This window comes from Hydractinia symbiolongicarpus, chromosome 15 (assembly GCF_029227915.1).
Source record: "Hydractinia symbiolongicarpus strain clone_291-10 chromosome 15, HSymV2.1, whole genome shotgun sequence".
NCBI classification, from domain to species: domain Eukaryota; kingdom Metazoa; phylum Cnidaria; class Hydrozoa; order Anthoathecata; family Hydractiniidae; genus Hydractinia; species Hydractinia symbiolongicarpus.
In genome coordinates this window covers 3,225,861-3,250,057 of record NC_079889.1, presented here as the reverse complement: position 1 = coordinate 3,250,057, position 24,197 = coordinate 3,225,861, and the positions used below count along the sequence as shown (strand labels likewise).

The 24,197-nt window shown below is 33.4% G+C and overlaps 2 protein-coding genes across 2 annotated transcripts; one reads left to right on the top strand and one right to left on the bottom strand.

Moving 5' to 3' along the window:
* Window positions 1-2,109: 2,109 nt before the first annotated feature.
* LOC130629091 (uncharacterized) lies at window positions 2,110-13,907 on the bottom strand. The gene is made up of 10 exons (XM_057442192.1): window positions 13,680-13,907; window positions 12,600-12,866; window positions 9,497-12,018; window positions 8,762-9,035; window positions 7,945-8,123; window positions 7,302-7,569; window positions 5,478-7,082; window positions 4,751-4,927; window positions 3,422-3,732; window positions 2,110-3,098 (listed from the first exon to the last, which is right to left on the bottom strand). Exons 1-10 carry the CDS (start codon window positions 13,738-13,740, stop codon window positions 2,988-2,990), a joined length of 5,775 nt encoding a protein of 1,924 aa, XP_057298175.1. The 5' UTR covers window positions 13,741-13,907; the 3' UTR covers window positions 2,110-2,987.
* Window positions 13,908-16,465: 2,558 nt separating this feature from the next.
* On the top strand, window positions 16,466-17,579 carry LOC130628628 (forkhead box protein fkh-2-like). Its single transcript, XM_057441610.1, has one exon. It carries the CDS (start codon window positions 16,466-16,468, stop codon window positions 17,486-17,488), a length of 1,023 nt encoding a protein of 340 aa, XP_057297593.1. The 3' UTR covers window positions 17,489-17,579.
* The last annotated feature ends 6,618 nt before the right edge of the window (window positions 17,580-24,197 follow it).

The following is a 24,197-nucleotide window of genomic DNA, read 5'->3' as shown; positions in this document are numbered from 1 at the left end:
TTTACAAATATGACGTCATAACGAAGTTATCGAAATTATTAGTTTTTATGAACTTAAAATTTTCCAATTTAGTCCATAATTCTGTCAAAATTGAATGCTGTGGTATCAGTAATTCTTGAAAAAATCAAACTTATAGTTGCTAAGAAAAAGGCCTATTATTGGCATGTTTGACGTCATTTATGATCACTGCGACGTCGTCAAATTAATTTTTACCTGGAATATGTTTATAATAAGACTTTCTACAAGGTATATGTTTATCATCTAAGCTGAGTAGTTCCGATTTATTGTCTGCTGGGACTTTAAGTCAAGGCTACGCTGAACCAAAAAAGAGCGTTAAGGTTAAATACATTCTTAACAGGGCATGGATTTTTTGATTTAGTAAGTTTTCTTTACTTCAGAAGTGGCAAACAACAGTGGTAAGAAAGATTACATAATAAATTAAATCGATTTTAACATTTTATTTTTTTGTAATTTCGTACTTTAATTTTTTGCAAGAAATCGCTGTCTCGAGGCATGCTTTGAGTCTAGGTTCTTAGATGCCTGAAAAAATATTTATCAAGGAATCAGTTATTCTGAATTTTCCAAGTTTGACTTGCTCGTAAAATTTGTACCGTGCTGAAACATGATAAACAAGAACTAAGAATATAAAATCAAAATAAGACTAATTTCTTCTGAACTCGAAAGTAAAATTAAGAAAAGCTAGTAAAAAGTACAAACATGCATAAATTTCAAAAAACATGTTTACCTGATTCAAATTCTGCTAAACAATATCGTTTTCGTTACTGTCGTGAAAATTACAAAAGCTTCACAAACTTTTTCATGGTTGATTACATTTCCCGCTCCGTTGAAATTTACAATAGTCCCGTGTTATTGTTTGCATAAGGTCTCCATCGCAGCGCTAATTTAAAAATATATGATAATTTACATGGCTTTGAATATATAAATTGTAAAAGTTTATTTGATGTTATCGATGGACTTCGTGTTAATTTTCTTAACACGAAGACGATTTGGAATTAAAAATTCTCACAACAAAACTGAGAATGTAAAAACACGAATTAGAGTTCAATTTTGTTATTTTTCAGTACTAGCGACTTTACACAAAGAGGACCGCGAGAAAAGTGGCTTCAGTACTGCAGCCGCTGTCCCAAAGTATAATCTTAAACGGAGAGAAAGTGATTCCGAGCGTAAACTAATACAGGCAAATTCAAGGTACATAACGAATTAAGCGATATGGCTTTTCTAAAATAAATGGGAGATGCTAATTTTCTTACTCGAGAAAAAAAGATCGATGATAAAGAATTTAAACTTTTAAAATTATCGTACGTTCGACGAAATATAGTCCTTACACACCAGCACGATGTCAACGTGTTTAACGTCCAATTCATTAACAAGGCGACCTTTACCTTCGCTTCCCCCTGTTATACGCATCACCACATACACAGTAAGTATAAACTATCGTCTTTGTCGTTCCGTCCTCCTTACGCAACGTTCATACTGTTCTCGAAAGATTTTCTGGATATCCTTATATATGTCACAGAAAGACATCAAGCGTTGTACTTAAAACATACTAAGAAATAGTCGCTAGTCCGTGAATAAACCATCTTGTTCGCTCGTCAGTTACATATTGCATTTCCTATTTGTTATTTGTGTCACAACTATAATATCGCGCAGAGACAGGCAGATAACGAGTATTATTAACACACAAAGAAGTGGCTAGTCCGTGAAAGAAACCACTGCAAACGGTCTGTTATTCAAATTTCCCGCATCGGCATTTATTCGATATAAACTCGTAGTAGGACCGGGTGTGTCCTTAACTCGCAAAAAAAAACACGGGTTCGCCCATCAGCAAATTATTTTCTGCGGTTAATGCGAAATGAACTGGTGCGCATCCATTTTTAGCACACAGTATACGACTATTGTTATGAAGACGCGTCTACTATTAGTCTAGTACCCTCCTTATGTATTTTCCCCATCGTTATTTTGTACAAGATCAACACACTTAAATTACTCTTTTTAACCGCTAAATATCTTTCCCCGGTCGTTTTGAGCAATAATGTGATTTGCATAATTTTTTATTGATGAAGTTTCGTTAAAACACATTCTTGTGTTGGCAAAATTTATATTTCCATTTAAAAGTTTAGTCAGAGATGGTGTAGTGGCTGCGCATTCGGCTTGTAACATATGGTTGTAGAATCGAGTTAATCAACTTGTGTGACAAACAAGCAAGTTAGAGCAATGCTATATGTATGTCTAGCGGTAATGTAACATAATTACAGTCAGAGGGGAGGAAGAGCCAACCGTTAGGATAGACTCCTCAAGGACGTTAAAACTTTCTTACTTACTTACTAAAACAACAATTTTTTAACACATCTATATTTTTATTATAAAATTTAGAAGAAACAAATTTTAAACAAACAATAAATAATTACAACGGTGAAGATCATATTTACTCAACTTCCAATAAGTTTACATCAATAAAGTAAATGTTCCATATGTACGACAGTCTTTTGACTTTTGGGATATTACATTTTAAATAGACTTGTACACTTGTCACGAGACGTAGGGGACACAAGTACATGTTGGCAATGCGATAACAAACACAAAAATACGTATTCCATATTGAAGCTTGAATTGACGCATGAAATGTAACAGCTATAATTCTGTCACTCGATCAATTTTTTATCGTATTTTTTTGCACTCATAATCCGTATTTATCTTCTACAACTCTTGTTAGACAAATTAACATTAAAACAAAATGGACATAAATGTGTTAAACTGTGACATTATCTCATACTTACTGATCAGAATATGTAGCCTATTATTGAATCCTTATCTTTCTTTTGTCTGTTGAACCACTAGCAGCCAATAACTGGAACATGTCTCACCTAACATGTCTCCCCTATATACACGCAACCTTCATGCAAAACGACTCAGCAGCTCCAATAGCATCCACGATTATTTATTTACAATTAGGATACTAAAGAAAATCAACAAAATGTCGTGTCTTTTCTTAAGCTGGCAAGTTCTTTCAAGATGTGATCAGCGTGAATTCGTGAATTGAACACCGAAAGCTTGTTCCTGAAGATCTTATCGAAACTCTATAGGAAAAAAATTACAGTGTAAGTATATAAAACAGATATGGACGTGCAGGTATCAATGGCACCAATTGAATTTGCTTTACATTTTCTAAAAAGAGCTAGCAAACCACATTGGCAAGTACAGTTCTTTTGGGATAGACTTCAAATACCACAGATGTTGTTAATAATCTGCTTTTGTATAAAATTTGTTGCAAAAGTGCTAAGGGCCCTAAGCAAAAATATTGAATAAAAGCCGCAGTGTCACATTGCGGACAGAGTTTGTCAAACAATAAGTAACAAATGTTTCTTTTACCAAGAATAAAGATTTTTATGGTTGTACTTACGTTTGATATACGCCTTATTCTCTGCAACATAGCACGAGCATCCCTCGCTGTGCTTGAGTTTGAATACGTCAGCGCTTCAAACAAAGCTTCGAAAGCATGAAATAAATTTTCCAAAAAACGATAAACACCGTATCCCCCAAGCTCCTGAATTCTTAAGTCCATTGCTTGTAACCATGACTGCACGCCAGATTCGTTCTGCCAATCAAATTCATTTGAACACCGCTTGGACCAAATGTTAACTCCTTGTCTCACCACACTTAATGTTTTGCCTGTTTGTAACATCAAACCGTTGCTGACATTGACACGTTTAGCTAAAGAAAGCCGTTAAAAACAGTTACATTAAAAAATTTAGCATTTGGCAAGTATTGTAGAGATTTATATTTTACTTTTTATATCTATATAAATAAACAGGCAAAGTTATCCAGCTAAAGAGAACTCTCGTTTTAACAGATAACAAGTGACAAAGTCACATTTCCTTATTTAGCTCCCAAGAGGACGCATAATTATTTGGAATTTTGAAAAAATATATTGTATTTGTGATTTTTTTCAAAAAGTGGTTCGCTTTAGAATATGAAATCAAACAATTTCTTTCGCAAAGTGCGCGGAAGTTAGATAAAGAAAACCAAGAATATTTGTTATTTTTACGTATTACAAGCTTTTTTTGTAAGTAACGCTAATTTTCGGTCGAGCCTCTCTGTTGCATTGTTAAATTTATAAGAATTTTATTATCGCTTGTTGGTTTGCTGCAAATTCACCAATTTTTTCCAACCCCGTTCCCAGGACTTCTTGTCAGCTTTTATCCAATTTTTCTTTCTTGTTAAGAGTGTGGTATGTATAAACGTAAAGGAAAGAAGAATCTCATGGAAGAAGTTTTAATTATTCTTATTCTATGTGAAACCTAACATGCAAAGATGCTACTGAAAGGCATGGGTAAGTTGCCGTTATTGTTGTTTAAAGTTTCAATTTAACTTTTCCATCAGAGGTTGGCTCCTTGCTTGCTTTGTGTTGCTCAAAACGTGTTGCTTATAAAAAAACGTGTATGGAGTCTCAAATATCGCTGAAAATATACCTTCTTACGAAAAGAGGGATGTTACATTCGTTATTATAAATTAACGCGAAACAAGATCTATAAAACCTATCACTAACTATGAATATTTTGTCATAGATAAATGTTTAAAGGTCTAAATCGTTAAAAAAACACTAAAAGCTATACAGCCGTCGAAGTGGCGCATATGAAAGTGTAGAAATAATCAAATCTCTAACCGCAAACTTAAAAACATGAAAAGTTTAAAATGATAATAATAACACGAAGCAACAAACAACGCCCACCTGCATCAATAAGGAAATCTTCTGTTTCAAATAACTCTAAATAGATATCTTTGTCTTCATCGTGGAATTTTGATCGCGAGTCTTTTATTGATTTCTCCAACATAACGATCGTTTCGGCCATGTCCTTGCATATGGCGATTAACTGATGAAAAATATGGCAGCGACCATTTGAATTATCTAATATAAATTATAAGTATTGTTAATAAATACGTTCTATTTTAAATCAACCGTAATATGAGGTTAAAAATTATACAGAAAAACAATCCACTAATCTTTTTTTATAACTTAAAGCCTAAGTTCTTTGTGAACTTAATTTTGCGGAATTACGCAGAAAATTTTGTTAGAGCGTGAAATTTAACATTGAAATTACCCGCTACATCTTACAAGAAAAGAATACAAGAAAAGCTGATTGCAGAAAAGGTGTTTTAACACACCTATCTTGTACGAAATCCTACTATATAGCTTTTTCAAATTATTATTAGAAAAACATTCGGAAAATTGTGTAAATATCAATACGCGCAAAATACGTTCATATTGCTTCATCTCACTGCATCTTGCAGTATACAATATTATCACGTTTCAGTACAGCGCAACTGGTAACTTTTGTCAGAAAACTTTCTTTTTAATACATGCTGCGCAAATTCTTTGTGCAATAAAGCGTCTTACATATTTGCACATTACTTTAAAACATAGATTTTACTATCAGTTAAAATATTATAATACTTGCCTGGAATTTTCCATCGTTTATGAATAACATTCCTCATCAACTTTTGCTGATGTGGCTTCATTGGAATGTTTGATCTTGTCGATGTTATACTGCGATCAGATTTGATGTCCCAAAAAGGGTTCGAGAATAAAATTCTACTTTTCGGTGTCTCAGAAATTGTAATTGGTATTTGTGACCTTATTACATCTTCGATGTTGCGACGTTTTCTCGTTTTAGGAATATTGCTGCGAACGTTACTGTTTGTATTTGTGGATGATATTGAATCATCAGATGCATAATTTGTACCTGCGGGTACGTAATTTGTGGCAAGTTGCTCAGATGACTGCTGCAAAGCGAAATTTGGTGAATCAATGATTGAAGGAGTATAGCCAGTAAAGAATGGTTTATCTGTACGATTAAAAGGTTCATCTGTTGCAGCGGATGGTTGGATACTGGCATCGTTGGCTTGTCTATTTTGATATAATGTCAGGTTTACATTGTTGTAAGGCAAAGATTGACTGTAATAAGCAGCTTGTGAGGTATTCATATTGGTTACTCCACTACCAGAACCTCTGGTTTGATTTTCTACTGTAAAGTTGGGCGCATATGTATATTTTCCTTCTGCTGTATGGGCATTGTTGTAAGAACTAGCCTGGTACACATTAGTAAGTGACGATTGATTTCTGCTTGGATATTCAGATCCATACCTTCCAGATGACGATTGATTATTTGTTTGCTGATAAGCAGGATCATAGTATTGCGTACTTTGGTACGCCGAGGATGGTTGCTGAGAAAATACATTCAATAATTTCGTTTTCTTTTTCTTAGATTTTTTCTTTTTCTTTTTCTTAGCCTTTGTGATTTTCTTTGCATTTCCTTCTTCTGCTTCTTCGTCTGCTTCTTCTTGCTCCACTATTTCTTTCGCTAGCATATCTTTCTCATTATCTTCGTTTTTTTTATTGACCATTTTCTCATCATTGTTAGCTTTAGCACGAGTCTCGTTATCATAAAGTTCCTTTAATTCTTCGTTAGTCGCTTCTTCACCCGAGGCAGAACTTTCGCTTTCTTCTTTTTCTTCTTCTTCTTCTTCTTCTTTTTCTTGTTCTCTTTCTTTTTCCTCTTTTCTTGGTTTATTTGCATAATCACCGATCCTGGAACTATCAATTAACATCACCTGAGGCTTTCCGTTGGCATCAACCATATTTGGCGGTGGAGAATTTAAAGTGTTTTGGGCCTCTGAGTTTTGAGGTCCATCTCCTAGAGCTTCGTGCAGCAACTCACCATCTTGTGGAGATGGAGATTCTGCTGTCGCGTCCTCTGCTTCGTTGAGTCCTTCATTATTTTCTGGCTCAGATAATTCATTATTAGACGGACTAGACAATTCGTTGTTTGGCAGACTTGGTAAATCTTTTTCATTGACTATCTGTGGTGTAAGTGAAGGAGTCTTAACTTTATCAATTTCGGCACTGTTTAATTGCGTTGCCACTTCTGTTATACTATCAGCACTGTTGTCTATTATTTTAGGAAAAATAAAGTTGGCTAATGATTCGGTTATTTCTGTTACAAGGTCTTCTTTTAAACAACTCCAAATTGTGATATTTTGCTCTGGCTTGCCAAAAAGTTCATCTATAACGAAAAATATATAATGAAGAAACAATGCAGAAGCCAAATATCTTAAAGTAAGCAATTCTTATATTCGACCTGAAATATGTAAACCAGGTATATCAGAACAAGATATTTATCTTGATATAGATACATTGTCACACCTCGCACAAGTCAACTTTGGAAATAACATTTACACGAATATCCATTTTCTTAATAATCAACTATACCAAACAGTCATACTTGAAATTTGAAACTTCATGCATCCAGTAGCTGCTTGTTCAATACTGGTATTATAACATATACTATTAATTTTTGCCCACCCGTAGGGTGTCCCAAAATTTCTGATGGAATCGTGTGCGTTAAGGCCTGGCGATGAATCTTCCTCCACTATGGCTTTCGCATCGGTTGCTGCTTCTAAGACCGCTTTGTGTTTGCCTTTATTTACTTCTGCATTTGTAACATGTTGATCAAGATTATCAAGTATAATCCTTTGTTGGATAAGTTGTGCCTAATGAAAAAATTATTAATAAATACCAAAATAAGTCGTAACACAAATATCGCAAGAAAGAATTATAAAACAGTATGATTAGAAAAAAGTGCTAAAGAAGAACATAGAACATAAATATCTCTATGAATAGAACTAGTGTACTGTTCGCGAGAATGATAGGATCATATGTGAATATGTTCCTTTTCACTTCGAAGGATAATAATACGTTTGCCGCTTATTTTAAGTTGCATCAAGTAAATGATGCCATTTACGTCCCTCACTCCCTTTACGATTTTTTCCAACTCTTACTGCAAACATTGCCTTGAGAAGACGTTACATATGCAGCACTATAGATTTTCTGTATAACACAAACAAAAAAACAAAAAAACTCCATACTTCTTTTTCTGTTAAATCTCTTTCAGCAACAGCCTTGACCACGTGACAACCGTCATGCTTTGCAATACATAGGGGATTGATATTTTTCCAGCAACATGTCTTCCAGCTTGAACATGAAATACAATGTCCAAAGATGTCCAACCGACAACATTTTTGAAGTTTTGGGCAACCAAAACATTCTAAAATAAAAGTGAATTATTTGTATTAAGTATTGCAAATCAATAACTAATGTTAACACAAAAGTTAATGATTAAACTAGTTGGAGGCCCGTGGAAAAGTCCACAGGTACGCCCGTCCTTTTAATACCTCATTGATTGCGTCTCGCTACTTGCGGTAGCATTTTGCGTGACAGACAGACAGATAGACGTATAAGGCTACTATAATATAGACTAGTCGTTAGCCCGTGGAAAAATCCACGGGTTCGCCCGTCCTCTCAATTTACCCGTCGCAACAAAGTGGATAAAAATATATCGCATTTAATATTCGTGTTTCCGTGACATAATTTTCTAACTGAGCGGGGGGTCTGCGCAAAGACAGACAGATGGAATACGGCTATTATAATAGCGATAAAGATTCAAAGCAGAATAGAAGACGTAAGGTATTTCACATAACCCATAAAAATTATTGTTTGATTGGTATAAAATATTATATTTAAGATAAAATATGTTAATAAATTGTATAAAATCTTGCTCAAAATTTCTTGTATTTAAAACTCACCAAGCATTATGAAATGACGAATATTCCAAAGAATGGTAGGCAGCTTTATTTGTATGAACATTAAGGTCCGTAAAAAGGCATGAAAAAATAAAGTGCTTACTTAATCCACATTTTGGTGCGATACACGTGTCGTTAACTTTAACTTCAAATCTACCATATGCTAGTAAATGCTCTTCATAAAACACACGTGCTCGATTACGTTGATTTCGGATGTGTATTTCTTCCCGTTCTGCATTTTCGTAATGTTTTTGAGCATTTAAATAATTCTGATCAGCCTTTTCCATATTTATGATACTCTGATTAGCTGCTTTGTCAATGATTTCCAACAGTAAAATTTGCACTTGTTCTGCAAGGTCTTCGAAACAGCCAAATACCTAAAGTACAAAAGATATTTGGCTTTAAGATTTAAAGAGATTGCAATTGAAATGGAAAGAAAGAAACAATATTATTTTGTTTGTTTATTTGTATTGCAGTTGCATTGAAAACTTGCAAAAGAATAAGGTTGTATTGTTAAGAAAATTTCATTCTAGCAGATGTTTCAGTGCAGATTTAATATGGTGATTTAGCTCAACTTGGTTCTACTATATTCCTCCTTTTGGTCTCTATAAATATTCACCGTTGATTTCAATTCATTTAACAAAAATTTCTACTATAGTTTTGAAAGCATCGATTACTCTTTGCAGAACAAAATATGAAACGGAAATGATTGATAAGTAGACAATCAAATTGTAACACATTTCAAACAAAGTTTTGCCTAATCATCAAATTTTGTCTACAAAAAGGCATTGCTACATAATGCAATTGGATATCTACTTGTCATAGGTAATAAGCTCACCTGAAAGCTATCTGTTGAATCCAAGGAATAAGCAGTCAGTTTGGTTTGTTTGTAGTCCATCAGTTTACCAGAAATTGAGAACCTAACTCCTTTATCTTCCAAAACAATGTCAGCTTCTGATTCAATGCCAAGTGTTTTGACATAACCTTTCACTGTTACGTTTGCGTTATAATTATCTATATTTGCAACAATTGTTGGTCCTCGTAGTTTACTCTTCCAGTCTGCTTGTATAATAATTAAACCTTTGGCAAAGATAACAGGTGCCGGACTGTTATCGGTAATAATACGTACATCCTCCTCATGTGGTAAAAGAACTTGGCAATTTAGCAATCGACCAAATATGTTAATTTCGCCGTGAAGAGTATATGTAGGTTTTGATAAATCTTTTCCAGAATATGACAACATTAACCCAGTCGGGAAGTTAGATTCAGATAGAACACCAGGTAGTTCTGTAGTAATTGAAAAGGCTGAAAGCAATATATCTAGTGTGATATCTGTGTAGTTTCCATAAAATGAACTAGTTAAAGGTGCACTTGGATTATAATCTAACATTAATGGTGCTTCGATCTCATCACCATTTCCTGGAGTTCCCAGAAGTACTTTTCCTTGCATTTTTAGTCTGTCTAAATCGGAGCCAGTTTTGTAACTTGTGACAAGTTTTAGATTCTCAAAGATAAGGCTTTTCATTTTAAATGGCTCAATCCAACGTTTTTTTCGACAAGCCATTTGAAGTTGAATTTCTCCAGACTTACGAATATGAATAAAGCCATCGAACATCAAACTTGACCGTGCTATCTTCAATGACGTAACAATATCCAGCATGGAACTATTTCCGATCGTAAATTGTATTGTGCTATTTACTCCTTTTATTTGATTCGATAGATTCAGATTGTATTTAATTTTTGCACGAAGCGTAAAACCATCCATTGAAATAACACCCTTCACGGTATACATTTTAGATGTATCCAATAACTCAGATGCTGATTCACACATTTTATCGTCACCACAGTTGTCAGGGAAACGAAGGAGTGCTATCAACGTCAATGCTTTTTTTACTGGTAATCGTAGCAACGGTGTTGTAATGATATGAGGTGGGAGCAGCGTATATGATGGCAACGGAGAACTAATGATTGTTGTCAAGATGTGACCGTTATGAAGAAGTTTTAAATTTCTACTGTCAAATCCAGTAAAAGCTTGTATGATGTTGCTCAAAGGGCTATGCTTGAGTGAAGCAGCCCATTTACACTGCCACTTTTTATTCTTATATAACAGTAACAAAGCAATCTGTATGTCTTTTTCGAATTCGGGTAAATTCGTGTAACCTGTTATTAGCAAATGTGGAGTTCCATGTGATCTTGGCACGCGAGAAAAAAGTCTCACTTGATGTATTTTTAAACTTTCGATTTCCGTGTTCTCAATCATTTCTTTGGAATCTTCATCAGGATAAAAATCGGGATCGAATTCGGATACAATATCTTCTAAACTGACCTCATTTCCAATTCCAGTTAATCCATACGGCTTACCAGTTTCATTAGATAATTCAGAATATTGCACGTTGATTTTAGCATTTCTAATGGTGTATACGCCCTTCGCAGCTACCTTCCAAGCTTGCTTTTTGTCATCTAATCCGATACGTCTCTGTAGTACTAGATGAGTTACTTTTATTTTCAATAAACTCTTGACTAAATCGATTGTCTCCGTTAGCCGCACAAATATAGAGAATGTTGTGGTGGTGGAATCAAAGGTCAAATGAGTGGTAAACGCATCGTTAAGGTCGATCATAAAATTCGGAATACTATTTGCAGTGTTGGTTTGAAACTCTTCTGAAATTATAGGTAGTATCTCGTCTACTGCAAGTTTGTCCCTTTTATCAATCAGTAAATCAAATGATGGTTTGTTAATAACAAAGGCAATTTTAACAGTCTCTGATAAAGATTTCAGTTTGCTTTTTGATAGATTCAAAGGAAAGAGGAGAGTTACACCAATTGGGATATGAGATTGCAACACTGACGCAATGATGTCACTGGTAATTGTAGCTTCTCGGTAGTAATAAACTTCCGTGTATGAAAAAACCAGTCCAAATATGTCTTGTTTATCTGAAAACAATCGGCTACCGGATAGCATATGAGCCATAAATGGTATAGTCAATGTTTTCTGATTCATGAGTTTCTTTAAGACCTTCTCAGGACTAATGTTTCTGAACTGGATAACAGAAAATAATTGAGGCTTAGAATTCGCGTACTTGTTCATTGTTATTTTCACTGGAATTCCTTCCAATGTATTATGATCGAGCAAACCAGAAAATTCGATGTTTACTCCATTCATATTGTCCAGCACATCGGCTCTAATTTCAACATCTTTCAATGTTATCGCACCAGTGTCAATGCCAATATCTTTTTTGGCGTCTTTCTTTAAACATTGAGACACAATTTCCTTTAATTCTAATCTCTTGACAAAAGCATATAAAGTTCCATTTGATGTGATATTTACGGGAGCAATTGTTGAACCAATGGCCCATAAACCTAACAACACAAAAAGTAGCTGTTTTTTTAATATTTTAATTCTTCGTAAATTGTCTGATAGCGTCAAAATATTAAAGCATAGTCGTTGGTTTTTTCTGTCAAAGTAACTTAAATTGATTATGTTTTTTTGTTACTGTTACGGTTATTGCTGTTCTTGTTGCTGTGTTATCATCTGATAGAGAACTATATATATTCATGTTTGTATTTGTATTGCTATTTGATGTTATTCTACATATGTTCTACTTTCATTATTATTGTTCTCTTTGCTTTTTCCTGATGGACGTTTTGTTTTGTTAAAGTCATTGTTGTTTTTGCTGTTGGTGTTATTGTTGTTGTTGTTCGTTTGTCATTTGTCATTTGTTTCACTGATATTATTTCAATTTTTGCATTACGTTATACTATTCAAGTAATCAGTTTGTCAATTTCAGTTTCTCTTTTATGCTACGTTTGTGTTTCTGACACAATGTTCTCTTCTAAAAGCAAATGTATTGCTATTATTATTTGAAGTGCTGATATTTGCTGTCGCTGTTAGTTGCCATATCTATTTGTCATCGTTATAAGTCGCAAAATACACAACTGACCTTTTACATCTGCTTTCCAAGCTGTTTTGTCTGAATTCTTTTTATTGAACGTGAAATTCATCTTAACTCCTGATATGATCACATAGTCAGGGAACATGACGACTGGTTTTTCCAATTGAGCTGATACTTTGATATCATCTCCAGATGTTTTGTAATCAAATTTATCGGTGTTGATTGAGTTTAAAGGAGGAAAGCCTGGAGGTAGCTTTGCTTGTTTGTATGTTGGTGCTATTGTTTCTAAAAGACTCTTCGCCGTCAGTGTGCCACCTAAAGTATACGAACAATTATTCGTATTAGTTGTGATTGCGCTCAAAATATAAAAATGTAAATAGTAGGATACACATTATCTTACAAGAGAAAATACACTTGCTTATATAACAATCTCATATTTCCAAAATTCTAATTTTTATTTCCGTCATACATGGTTAAGGATACGCTTATGGACACATTTGATTTTAACTGCATGGAATATAAACACACTGAACAAAACATCCGATAGGAGATAGAAGTTCAGTCACAGCTTAATTCTTTAGTGATTTATTTTCCTAAAATTGCAGAGACTGGCAGCGAAAACTTGGTTTCTATTAACACAGGAAGTGTTTACCAACTATTGTGCAACAGCCACTGTTGCGACTTTATTGGAATCAGATAGCGGCGCTAGGGATGCTGCACAACAAATGTTGTCGAGATAGAATTTTTTCTACCTCAAGAATTTCGCAACAACTGTTGCACAACAAACACGGACATTATTAGAAAATAATCTCAAAACGTTGAGATTCTTATAGATAAATTTAATTCTTGCACATTTGACTGTTATGAGTTACGTTAATATATGTTAGCTAATTAATCTAAGGTGCGAATACTGTACTCTGCAGCCTTTTATTGGATATTTATTTTCCCTTTCAGCATGATGTGGTTGTGATGAATTATATGAGACATGGATTAGCATGGCACTATATTATCAAAACCAAGAAAGGGCTTGTATTTAAAAAAAGGAAGACTTTGTTCCTCAAGGTCGACATAAAACAACTTCAGAAGTTAACGCACCTTGGAATAGAGTTTGCAGAATTTGGACCTTACCTTGGCTAAAATATATTGTTTGCATGAAAAAAACGAACTTCAGTATAATTATTGCCTGCATCTTTTGTTTCTTTTTCTACATCCACAAACGAAATCTCATGATAACTACAAGAACATGTAATTCATTCAAACAATTCGAGCGCTTTTATACTCCCATTCGTCAATTTTAAACCCATTTTTCTCTGTTTATAATTAATCGTATATTATAATTGCGATAATTCCTTTAATTATTAGTTTAGACGTAAACCTTTCGTTCATTAAACGAAATAAAAATGCGCATGCGTAAGATGTGTATTCATTCATGCAGTAAATACTCAGCGAGCATGCTTATAAATGAAACAAAAAGAACAAAAGAACTATATCTTTTTTACCGTTTTAATACTTTATATAATTTGTGATATTTTTTTACCGCCTTTCTGTGTCAGGTTTTAGGATGCCTTTTTTTAAATATTCTGCATCGCACACATTAAAAGTGTAAAAATGCTCATGAAAGGTATAATTTTTTTTCGCGGTATTGATCAACCAATGCCGAAATATATACAAGTAGATACTTCCTTCCTGCTGGCTCAAGTTTTTTATGCATATTTTTTCTATGAAGCCTTCAGTCACAGAATTTCACTAAATCATAGTCATAAGAAAAAGACACAGCCGCAAGCAAGCTCCGCTTCTGCATACGACTCGCGTTAAAAAATTTTTAGCACCCGGACTACACCTTAGGGGATTAAAATTTAAAAAACAAGCGGGAAACGTGGGTAGTTCACTTAAGTTTTGTGTTAGATTCACGCATATTACAATGGTTAGGAGCTAATTGCTCAATTTATGAGTGTTCAACTTCCCGAAAGCCAGATGAACCCTTAAAATTACACAGGCTAAATGCTGTACTCAACAAATGTGGATGTTTTAGGAAATTTACATTTTGGTGGTTTACACTAGGCGAAAAAAAACTAAATAGCTCAGAATCAAAGTTTCATCTATTGTGTTAAAAAAAAACAGAACGACGTCCTTATATTTTCTGTAGGGAGGTCGACTTAAACTAAATTATGTTTTAAAGATGGTGTTAACAGAATAATTAAAAAGACTAGCAATTCCCTTAATAAAAAAGAGTAAATCAAGGGTACACCTTCTATTCTCTGTGAAAATTAAACACTAATCTTCAAATTACCTACACATAGCGACACTTATAAGAATAAAAAGGGTTTAAATGACAACTAGAGTACATGCTATATACCCTCTCGTAATCATAATTTTAAAGAGTGCTAAAGCTACCCAAGGCACAAAATGCATTCACGATGTCAGCGTATCGCTAAGAATGTCGAGGCTAAATAAAAACCAATATTTATCTAAAAAATACGTGGTAAATGTTTGGAAAGTTATGTTTTAGTATAAAGGCATCAGTTATTGGGGAAAAACTTCCTTTTGTCGTTGTTACGCACAACGTTTATTACAATGAAAAAGAGAAATTTTGATCAAATTTGATTTGGCATTGTCTCTTTCTAAGAGCAACTACAATATACACTGCACAGAACCACCAAAACAATCATTTCCAGCGTTCTCACCTATGTTTAACTCATTTAAATCAGTTCATGGCATTTTTAGGTTTCTAAGATCAGCAACAGCTACTTAAATTAATTGAGCCACATGTAGATAGAAAGCAGTCTCTATAAAGTGGAATCGTTGGTTTTTCAAACATTGGACTAGTAGCTGAAGAATCCGGTACTTGAGGTACTGATTCCGTTAAATCTACACTATAAAAACCAGTCGCTTCACACAAGCACAGTTCACCCCAAGGCTACTGCTAGAAGAATAACAAGTGTTAGTTTTTTACTAACTACATTTGTGACATTTCATTTTTAAGATTAAACTACTTACTTTAGGAAATAGTAATTTCCTTTAATTCTTGACATGAAAGTGAAAACAATTTTTTTCCTTTTAAAGAGAAACAGAACGTCCTATTATAAGTGCATAACACGCCCCATTAAATTCCACCTCCACCCTGACGCCCAGTCGCCTGATTATTTTTACCGAACAAAATAAAGAACAGAAGAAAGATATTTCTAACAACAGCTGCATTTATACTGACAGGAACTTTGAAACAAACGTGAAATTTCTTTGACAGTAGGTAACCATAATAGCTAACATTGTAATCAACTTTATTCAAATATGCAATGTGATTCACAGCTGTCAGGAAGTCTAAGAATATAATTAGACATTTTAGTGAGCTGATATTCTTTCTTTCTTATTATTGTTTTATTTATTTATTTTTTATGTAATCTATGTAAGACTGCATGTCATGATCTGCTCAAAAAATTAAAAAAAACTGCCACAGTAAAACTTCTCTAAGAAAATTACCATTGCAAGCATGTAGCCATAGATGTATAACTATCACTTTAACGCGAGGGCTCTAAATCCTGGGGACGAGGTGACAAAACTGTATGAAAAGAGAAAAAATAAAAAAATAAAATTATGGTTTTCGTTTCCTTAATTCACCAGTTCAGTTGTTCGTAGCTAAGGATGGAAATTAAAGAATGTTCCATTTTGGGATTTATTTTAACAACAGTTTCGGTCCACAATGTATATTAAAAAACGTAAGTTTCTATCAATATGTTTTCAAAGTGCTTTAAAATAAAACGACATGATTCTCCCTAACTTTATAGCTATTTTAAATAACAGTTAAAAAAACTAAAGAAATAAAAGAAATCGTACATCTTCCACGAAACGACATTTCTATTTATGAAGGTTGATAGCTGACAACCATTGTTCACATTGAAGAGTAAAAATCAATTAACATGCAGAAAAGTATAAACAGAAACAATTTAATAAACTTTGATATATTTTTCGATATATTTAACGATACAACAACGAGTAACAAGTACAATATTTTGGCTTCTACATCATTTACCAGGAACTGTTTACAAACAATGTCAGGATTTGATTTTAGTTGTTCATCTGCTAGCTGTACGCAAGATAATGAAGAACATTGGGAGGTGAAATCAGAATGCTCCAATCTTGTAGAAAGCTTTAATGAGATTGAACGCACGGTAACAGAGCGACAAAACAAGAACTGTGTATCAAATTTTGATGACACTTTATTGACAACAACTACCACTGAACAGGATGAAACCTTGTTGACAACTGTTTTCACTGAACAGAAAAAAACAGACAAAAATGAAAAACCACCTTACAGTTACGTAGCTCTAATTGTCATGGCCTTAAAGCACTCTATTAACCAAAAGTTGACTTTGAAGGAGATCTACGAATTCATTGTGGATAAATTCCCTTTCTATGAGAGTAATAAAAAGGGCTGGCAAAATTCTATTCGGCATAATTTAAGTTTAAATGAATGTTTTGTTAAGATTCCACAAGAAAGTTGTGATAAACGAAAAGGGAATTATTGGACGCTTGATCCCGCTTATGATTGTATGTTTGACGAGGGAAATTACCGACGTCGACGACGAATGAGAAGTCCACATCGGTCCAATCACTACTCACATATATTTTATCAGAATCCATTGCAAGGAGACGTCTGTAGCAACAACTGGAAAGATTATTTTCGTCCCCAAAGCACTCACTTAAATTGGAGTAATTCGTCATATCCAGACTGCTCAAACAACTTTTCTTTTAAGCAGTTGCCATGTAGTTTGCCAGCTGTAGAAGATAAAGAAGCGTACTTACATTATAGTTGTAGTGCCCCATCACCGGTTACACCATTCGTTCGACATCCAAATGTTCAACGTCATTTAGAAATGCCTTGCAACAACAGTATATATCATGAGCAGTGTTGGGACACAACATCCGATGTAGGCATGTGACATTTGTAAGATATAACCAACTGTTGTGAAGTAGATAGAAATTGCACAGTGTATTTATATATTGACGATAATTGAACAATTTCTGAATTCTTATCAGAAATTTTTTATAATACCATGTTTATAGAGGCAAATTTTCATAGGTATGAAATACTTTTTTTACTTGAAGAAAATGTCTCCTTTTTTTCTTGTGATTATTTTATGTAAGTCTGCTAAATGTTTCATAACATACAACCGTATGTCAATTGGAAATAACTGAAGTAAAATATATTTAAGCGGACACTTCTATGAAACTTTATAAGTCCACATAACCATGGTACCGAGTTCTCATTTTGGAAAAATTTGGCTTCCGTAGTCAATTTTCTATTTATTTATTTTTATAAAATCTGTATCAGTAGTCTTTTTTATTTTTATTCGATAATTCGCTTTATCTTGACCAGTCCAAAATAATTCTGCTGTTAGACAATGAAAAAGAACGTAGCTAAGGGGGGGGGGAGGGTTTTCACAGTAGAATTATAAATAGATCTAAACCAAATTTAAAACTTTATTAGATTACACTTTATTAGATTAAACACATTTCTATAAAGGAAATAGCCTGCTAGTGCCAGCCTAGGGATGTTCCACTGTGGCAAAAATATAATTTTAATGTCACTTTGCAGATCATTGCATGACGTATTAAGCAGGAATCAAACACTAAAAAAGAATTCGCTTCAATTAATTTGATATAATCCTAATATACTTCGAAAATGTTTTTTTTTTGGCCTGTTGTCCTTTGTAATGAAAAACTTAATGTTAAAGTATATCCATTTTACTCCAAAAATATTATAAAGTACTGAAAAGATCTAGTTTGATTATAGTTAGGTGCTTCGTTTTATAACATTTTTAACTTTCACTTCATATGTCCCAATGCATTTTAACGTACCTTTTTTTAATTCGGAAGCAAATAAGTATCAAGTTTGTCTTAATGTAAATCTGCATTATAGTTAATGCTTTTTGTTTAATGGGTGCTTATACCCACCCTTTAAAAACTTCTTATACCCTTCCAACAAAGGAATCAAACTAGAAATATGACATAAAAGGAATAATACCAATAATTTTAGCGAGGTAGTTTCGAGCTACAGCTAATATCTAAAATTTTCTTTCCTCTATTGTAGTTAATGTAGAAAAAACATAAACAAGAATGGAGGCGTCAGGAAAACAAACACTTAATATAGACATTTTATTACCTTTTAACACCTAAAAACAGTTTTTTCCAAAGCTATAATTCTCCAAACAAGATCTAAGTTTCCTTAGATAATTTATCTACAGATTTTACGGTAGAGAATGCTACAAAAGATGGAGATTTGCCAGGAACTTCAAAAACAAAAGATGCAGCTGAGGTAAGATTTACATTGTGTGTACTTCTATGTTACAAAAGAAACAGAGAATCATCGTTTTACAGCATTCCAAAAGATGAAATTTTAAGAAAGATTTGGCTTACAAGAATAAGTAGAAAAATTTAAACAAATATTTCGTTCTTATATCTATAAAGAAGATGAAGGAGTCCGTTCTTAATACTTTCTTTGTCTTGGGCAGACTCAATCTTCGTATAAAAAATATGTGAAATAAATCGTCATCATCAACACCCTCCTCCCCACATGAATAAAGTTAACAGCACATATAAAAATTCTCCTTCGTTTGTCAGCATACATGTATTTTTGTGAAGCATGTCAAAACAAGCTTATTTCGTTTTGTTTAGTCTTTATAAACTTCTAAGCAATGTCCTGACATTATGAAGAAGGGTGTTAACTACTTCAATTTACAATCCTGTCCCAAGAGCTTCCTATTCGTTACTAAGTGCCACACATCATAAAGCGATAAAGGCCCTGGGAACGAGGTGCATTAATTTCCTTAAAAACCTCATTACGCAATTTAATAGCCATGTAGCTATTTTAATCGGGAAGATTATTTGCACAACAATAAGGATTAGAAATTTATTTTTACATAAAAATTTTTACACAATAAAGAGCAACACTATACAACTATATAATAATACAAATGTTTTAAAAAGAAAATTAAAAGTCTGAAGGTTATAATAAAGTAAAATAAGGGAATTACTAAAATCTCTAAAAGTTATAGAAAACCCTTGCTCTAAAGGGTAGAGTTATGGGAAACTTTTTCTCTACACGGCAAAGTTACAGGAATCTTCATTTTGTAAACAGCAAATCTTTTGGAAATCTCTTTCTGCAAACGGCAGAGTTACAGAAATCTTTTTTCTGTAAACGGCAAAGTTATAGATATCTTTTTCTGTAAACGGCAAAGCCATGGAAATTTTTTTCTGTGAAACGGCAAAGTTATAGAAATCTTTTTCTGTAAACGGCAAGAACTGTCTGTTTTTCTTTGATACATTTGCGCATATACAATATGAAATTCTGAAAGCCATTGCTTCTTTCTGTTTCAACAGTCACATCAAGATCGGTTTCAATGGTCAATACTAGCTGGCGGCGTTGGTGATAAAACAACAAAATTAATATCATGATAATCAAGGATATGACCATAAATGCAAATACATGTCCATCTATGTCTTTGTCCTTCTTTACACGCACATATTGAACAGCATCTGATAATGAAACTCTTTCTTCGTCAACAGCAATGACTTCTTCGAGTTTTTTAGAATCCTTCATGGTATAGATATTTATGCTGGTAGAGGTAGCTATGCTGTTGTTAAAAAGTTGTTGTTTGTTAAAATTTACAAATTTTTACTGCTTGGTACTATTTATATAAAATGAGGGACGGAAATAATAATGATAGTTTAAACAATAGAAATCGTTAGCGACATGGTTTAATGTCAAGAAGACAATAAAACATTTGCACGTTGCTAAATCATAAAAACGTTTTTTTAATTGTTCAATTAGTATTGTAAAGCACACGCTTTTAAATTTCGATATAATAATTAAGGTAGTAATTACGACCCTGTTATAATGATGTGCTTTTTATTGAATATCTTTTGTCAATATACACGTGTTGCACAAGTATCAAAATGTGATATTTTCTTGTAAAAGCATTTGGTATTGAATAAAAACCATGTGACTTTTTTAAAGATTCATTCATCCTATTGTAGACAAACAAGTTGTATTTTGCAGATAATCATAGAAAGAAGAGATATTTTTTATGACGTCACAAGTAACTGTGCTAAAATTTATTTTATTGATATGCCGCGAATTTATTATCATAGTAATCTTGCACATAACGAAACCGCAGGTATAATGGGCAAGGCACAGAGTGTTAACTCATTCAAGATTATTTCAGTTTATTTGCAACAAATTTAATAATCTTTTAACCTTATTCAGTTTCGGGGTACTTCAAACATATCATGACCGGAAAAATTAATCGGATTAATCAGATGACTAAAATTCTCAGAAAGATTCCCCGCGACGAAATAAAGTTGTGTTGTAAGTTTCGTAGAGATTTTTAGGGGTAGTTTCGATTAATAGTGAATATCTAAAGCTCTGAGAGCTATGGGACCTAAATATTTGGCATACAAGTGCAAAAGAGATAAATATGAAAACACAGCAAGTATCATAACCATGTAGCACAGCAAAAAAGTAAAAGCGGCGGGGGAGGGGGGTGGTGATGCTCCCCCGGACTGAATAGAGTTAAATAGTGCACCCGTCAAATGAACCCCTTATGTCATAGAAGTAAACTACATATGACCAAAAATAACACATATAACATGAACTAATTACGTTACGTATTTATCCCTTTTCGGACAAAATTAAATTTAATATCTATAATAAAATGCTCGCTGTCTGTAAACCAATTTAAAAACCCGGGGTATTGTAATCGAGAACGTCGTTATAATCGCATCGATAATTTTCCACAAGCCAGCCACTAGTTTTTGATAAAGAGCAAACATTGCATTGTAAATCACATTATATTGGAAAAGTTATTATGTAAAAGAGCTTAAAGCGTATATCAGTAAAAGTTAATAAAATGTAAATGACGCAAAGTAATATTTTTTTTAAAAATTCCACTTTCGTTCCCAGTCCCCTGATACAGAATAAAGTTTGCGCAAACAGTAAAAAACAAAGTAAAAAAATGACAATTTCAGGGCTCTGTATTTAATAAAATGTTTCAAAATGATAAAAACCCTATGTACATATAAAAAAAATACCATGTCCTTAGTTGTCAACATAAAGCAGTCAAGAATCGCCAAAAAAATATATATATATATATATATTAAAAGTCGCAAATTTGGACATATGGAACATACTTTGCCTAAAACATGCATAAACAAATCAAGTGGGGCCATTTTGGAAAGGTAGATACTTCAGGACTTCATTTAAAACAAATTTAAATACAGTGCATTTTAATGGGTGGTATTAAGGGCGCATTTTTTGTAAGAAGAATAGAAGCACTATTAAGCATTTTTAGCACAGTATTAGTTTCTCTGATATTAAGACGTTTATTCCGCGTGTGTGTGTGGTGTATGTGTCGTGTATATGTGTGTGTGCAACAAAAATGTGGTGCTTTTGCAACACAAAATAGCAAATGCGATATATATTTATCCACTTTGTTAAAACGGGCGAAGTTTTGTGGAATCTAAAGTAAGGATGATATTTTCATTGGTTAATGACGAGTGTTAAGAAGATGAAATACCTAAGAAGAAGAATTTTTTATTTTGCGACATCTATATTATAAAACCCGTATAGGTCTCTCTGTCGCACAAAATGGTAACCACAATAGCGAGACACGCAAAATGCAATAAATAAACGACGGGCGAAACCTTGATTTATTCACAGGCCGCCGACTAGTTTAATCAATCATGCATAGTTCCACTATGTATGTATGTACGTTTCTTTATTTAACGTTGGTCAAATTTACAAGATAGCTTTCGCTAATAAAAACCAACTAACGTAACAAATAATAATAATAATAATAATGAAAAATAACATTCTGGGCAAAGATAAATTAAAGTTTACAATTCATATTTTACACTTTTTTTTTTTCATCAATTTCTTTTACATATTTTACAATTACATAAAATAGAATCCTGGCAGGCTAATTTAACCGTGAATTCTTCAATGGTTGAACTATTTTTAATTTCACGGGGAAGATTATTAAAAAAAATTACCGACCTATAAGTGTTTTACCATTACTATCTAAGGTATTCGAAAAATTAATCTATGAACAACTTAATACGTACATACAACAGTATCTACACTAGGGAAAAGATATACTTTAGGGGAGAGAATACCAACGCGTAGATGAAAGTTTTGAAATAGAAATGTTATTGTTGTGTCTGTTATATTAAAATTGAGAGAATTTCTCAGGTCTATCGTTGAATTTTAAAGATGTCAGCAATGACCCGTGGACACATAAAATTTTTTTAGGAATTTGTTTACTCGTTGTGGAGCTCAAACACTGATCAAGATAATGTATATGTACATATCACAAGTGCTCGACGAAGGTTTAAGGACATATAGCGGTTTAAAAATTCAGCAATAATCAGCAAATTTGTACTAAGACATTGTTTATCTGTTGCCTTTTGTATAAAAAAATGTATAGGGTTGTTTAATTCAACGGAGGATCGAACAGCGAATGTTTTCAATGACATCGCCAACCTGTCCGTCCCAAAACAGATTGGTTGACTCAGCCTTAGGAAATTGTTAAAAATTTGGTCTCAAGCTGTCCCTAGTTAACCACGCAGGAGATTGGTAATGTTTAATATTGTGATTCTCTTTGTTCTTATAGGACTCTAGACAATAGAACATCGTGGAGGTGCATTCTATACCAAAGGGGAAGCAAAGATATAAAGACCAACAGATAATATCCTATATATCTCTTTAACAATGGTAGCAGAGCTGGCAACGTTATCCACTGCCCCAGTGTAATTGGATTACTAAGGTATTTATATTGACACTTTTGCTTCAAACGTGTACAACGAGTGGCATAAAATCACCTCCGCGCAATGGCTTCGCTAATTTAAAAAATGCTATTGACAACTATTCACATCCCCAGAGCTTTTTGAGATAACATTTGGACGTTTATCTTAAAAAGATCTGGGTTCGAGAACGATTTACGCCAATACGCCCAATTACCGTGATTCAGTAATGTCATAATGGTAACATTGCTGTTTAATAAATGAGACGAAAAAACATTAAGTATAGCACACAGACATAGCTTGTTACTATGGGTGATTACCCCATGCAAACATTACCAAGTAATTTTGCCTATCGAACGTCGTTATTTTGTGTGTTTCTTAGAGCATAAATTTTTTTATAAACTTCCGCAAAATATGGCTTGCAAGACAAACGTTGCGCACTTTCAGTCCTGCAAATAGCCTAGTTTACATTAAAATGAGTTTCCCTCGAACTAAAGCTTAGACTCAAACGAAAGCTGCCATAAATTCAACTCCATCAATAGACACACAATCAGTGTTGAGAGAAAACCCTGAATTGGGTTCAACCAGTGAGCATATTACTGTGGAAAGTTTATCATTTCTTGAACATGATAGTTTAGTAGGCGACGTCTCGGGAGATCCTTCTCCCATTATCGGGCAATATAAAATGATGTTGCGCATGTATTTACATAATTGCAGAGGATCGAAATTCACAAAAATTAACCAATCAGAAACGAGCTGATAATTACAGTTAATTACGGTAATTAAGATTTTCGGACCTAGATGTAGGTAACTACTTCTTCTGTAGGGCTGGTAAGCAAATCTCGGGAA

What these genes read in the sequence shown, in the direction of transcription:
- LOC130629091 (XM_057442192.1), bottom strand. Translation starts at nt 13,740, where the DNA reads ATGCAGGCAATAATTATACTGAAGTTCGTTTTTTTCATGCAAACAATA. An exon ending in TTGGAAAGCAGATGTAAAAG is followed by an intron (nt 12,019 to 12,599) that starts GTCAGTTGTGTA and finishes TTGTGTTGTTAG; the next exon opens with GTTTATGGGCCATTGGTTCA. An exon ending in AGATTTCCTTATTGATGCAG is followed by an intron (nt 3,733 to 4,750) that starts GTGGGCGTTGTT and finishes GGCTTTCTTTAG; the next exon opens with CTAAACGTGTCAATGTCAGC.
- LOC130628628 (XM_057441610.1), top strand. Translation starts at nt 16,466, where the DNA reads ATGCAGAAAAGTATAAACAGAAACAATTTAATAAACTTTGATATATTT.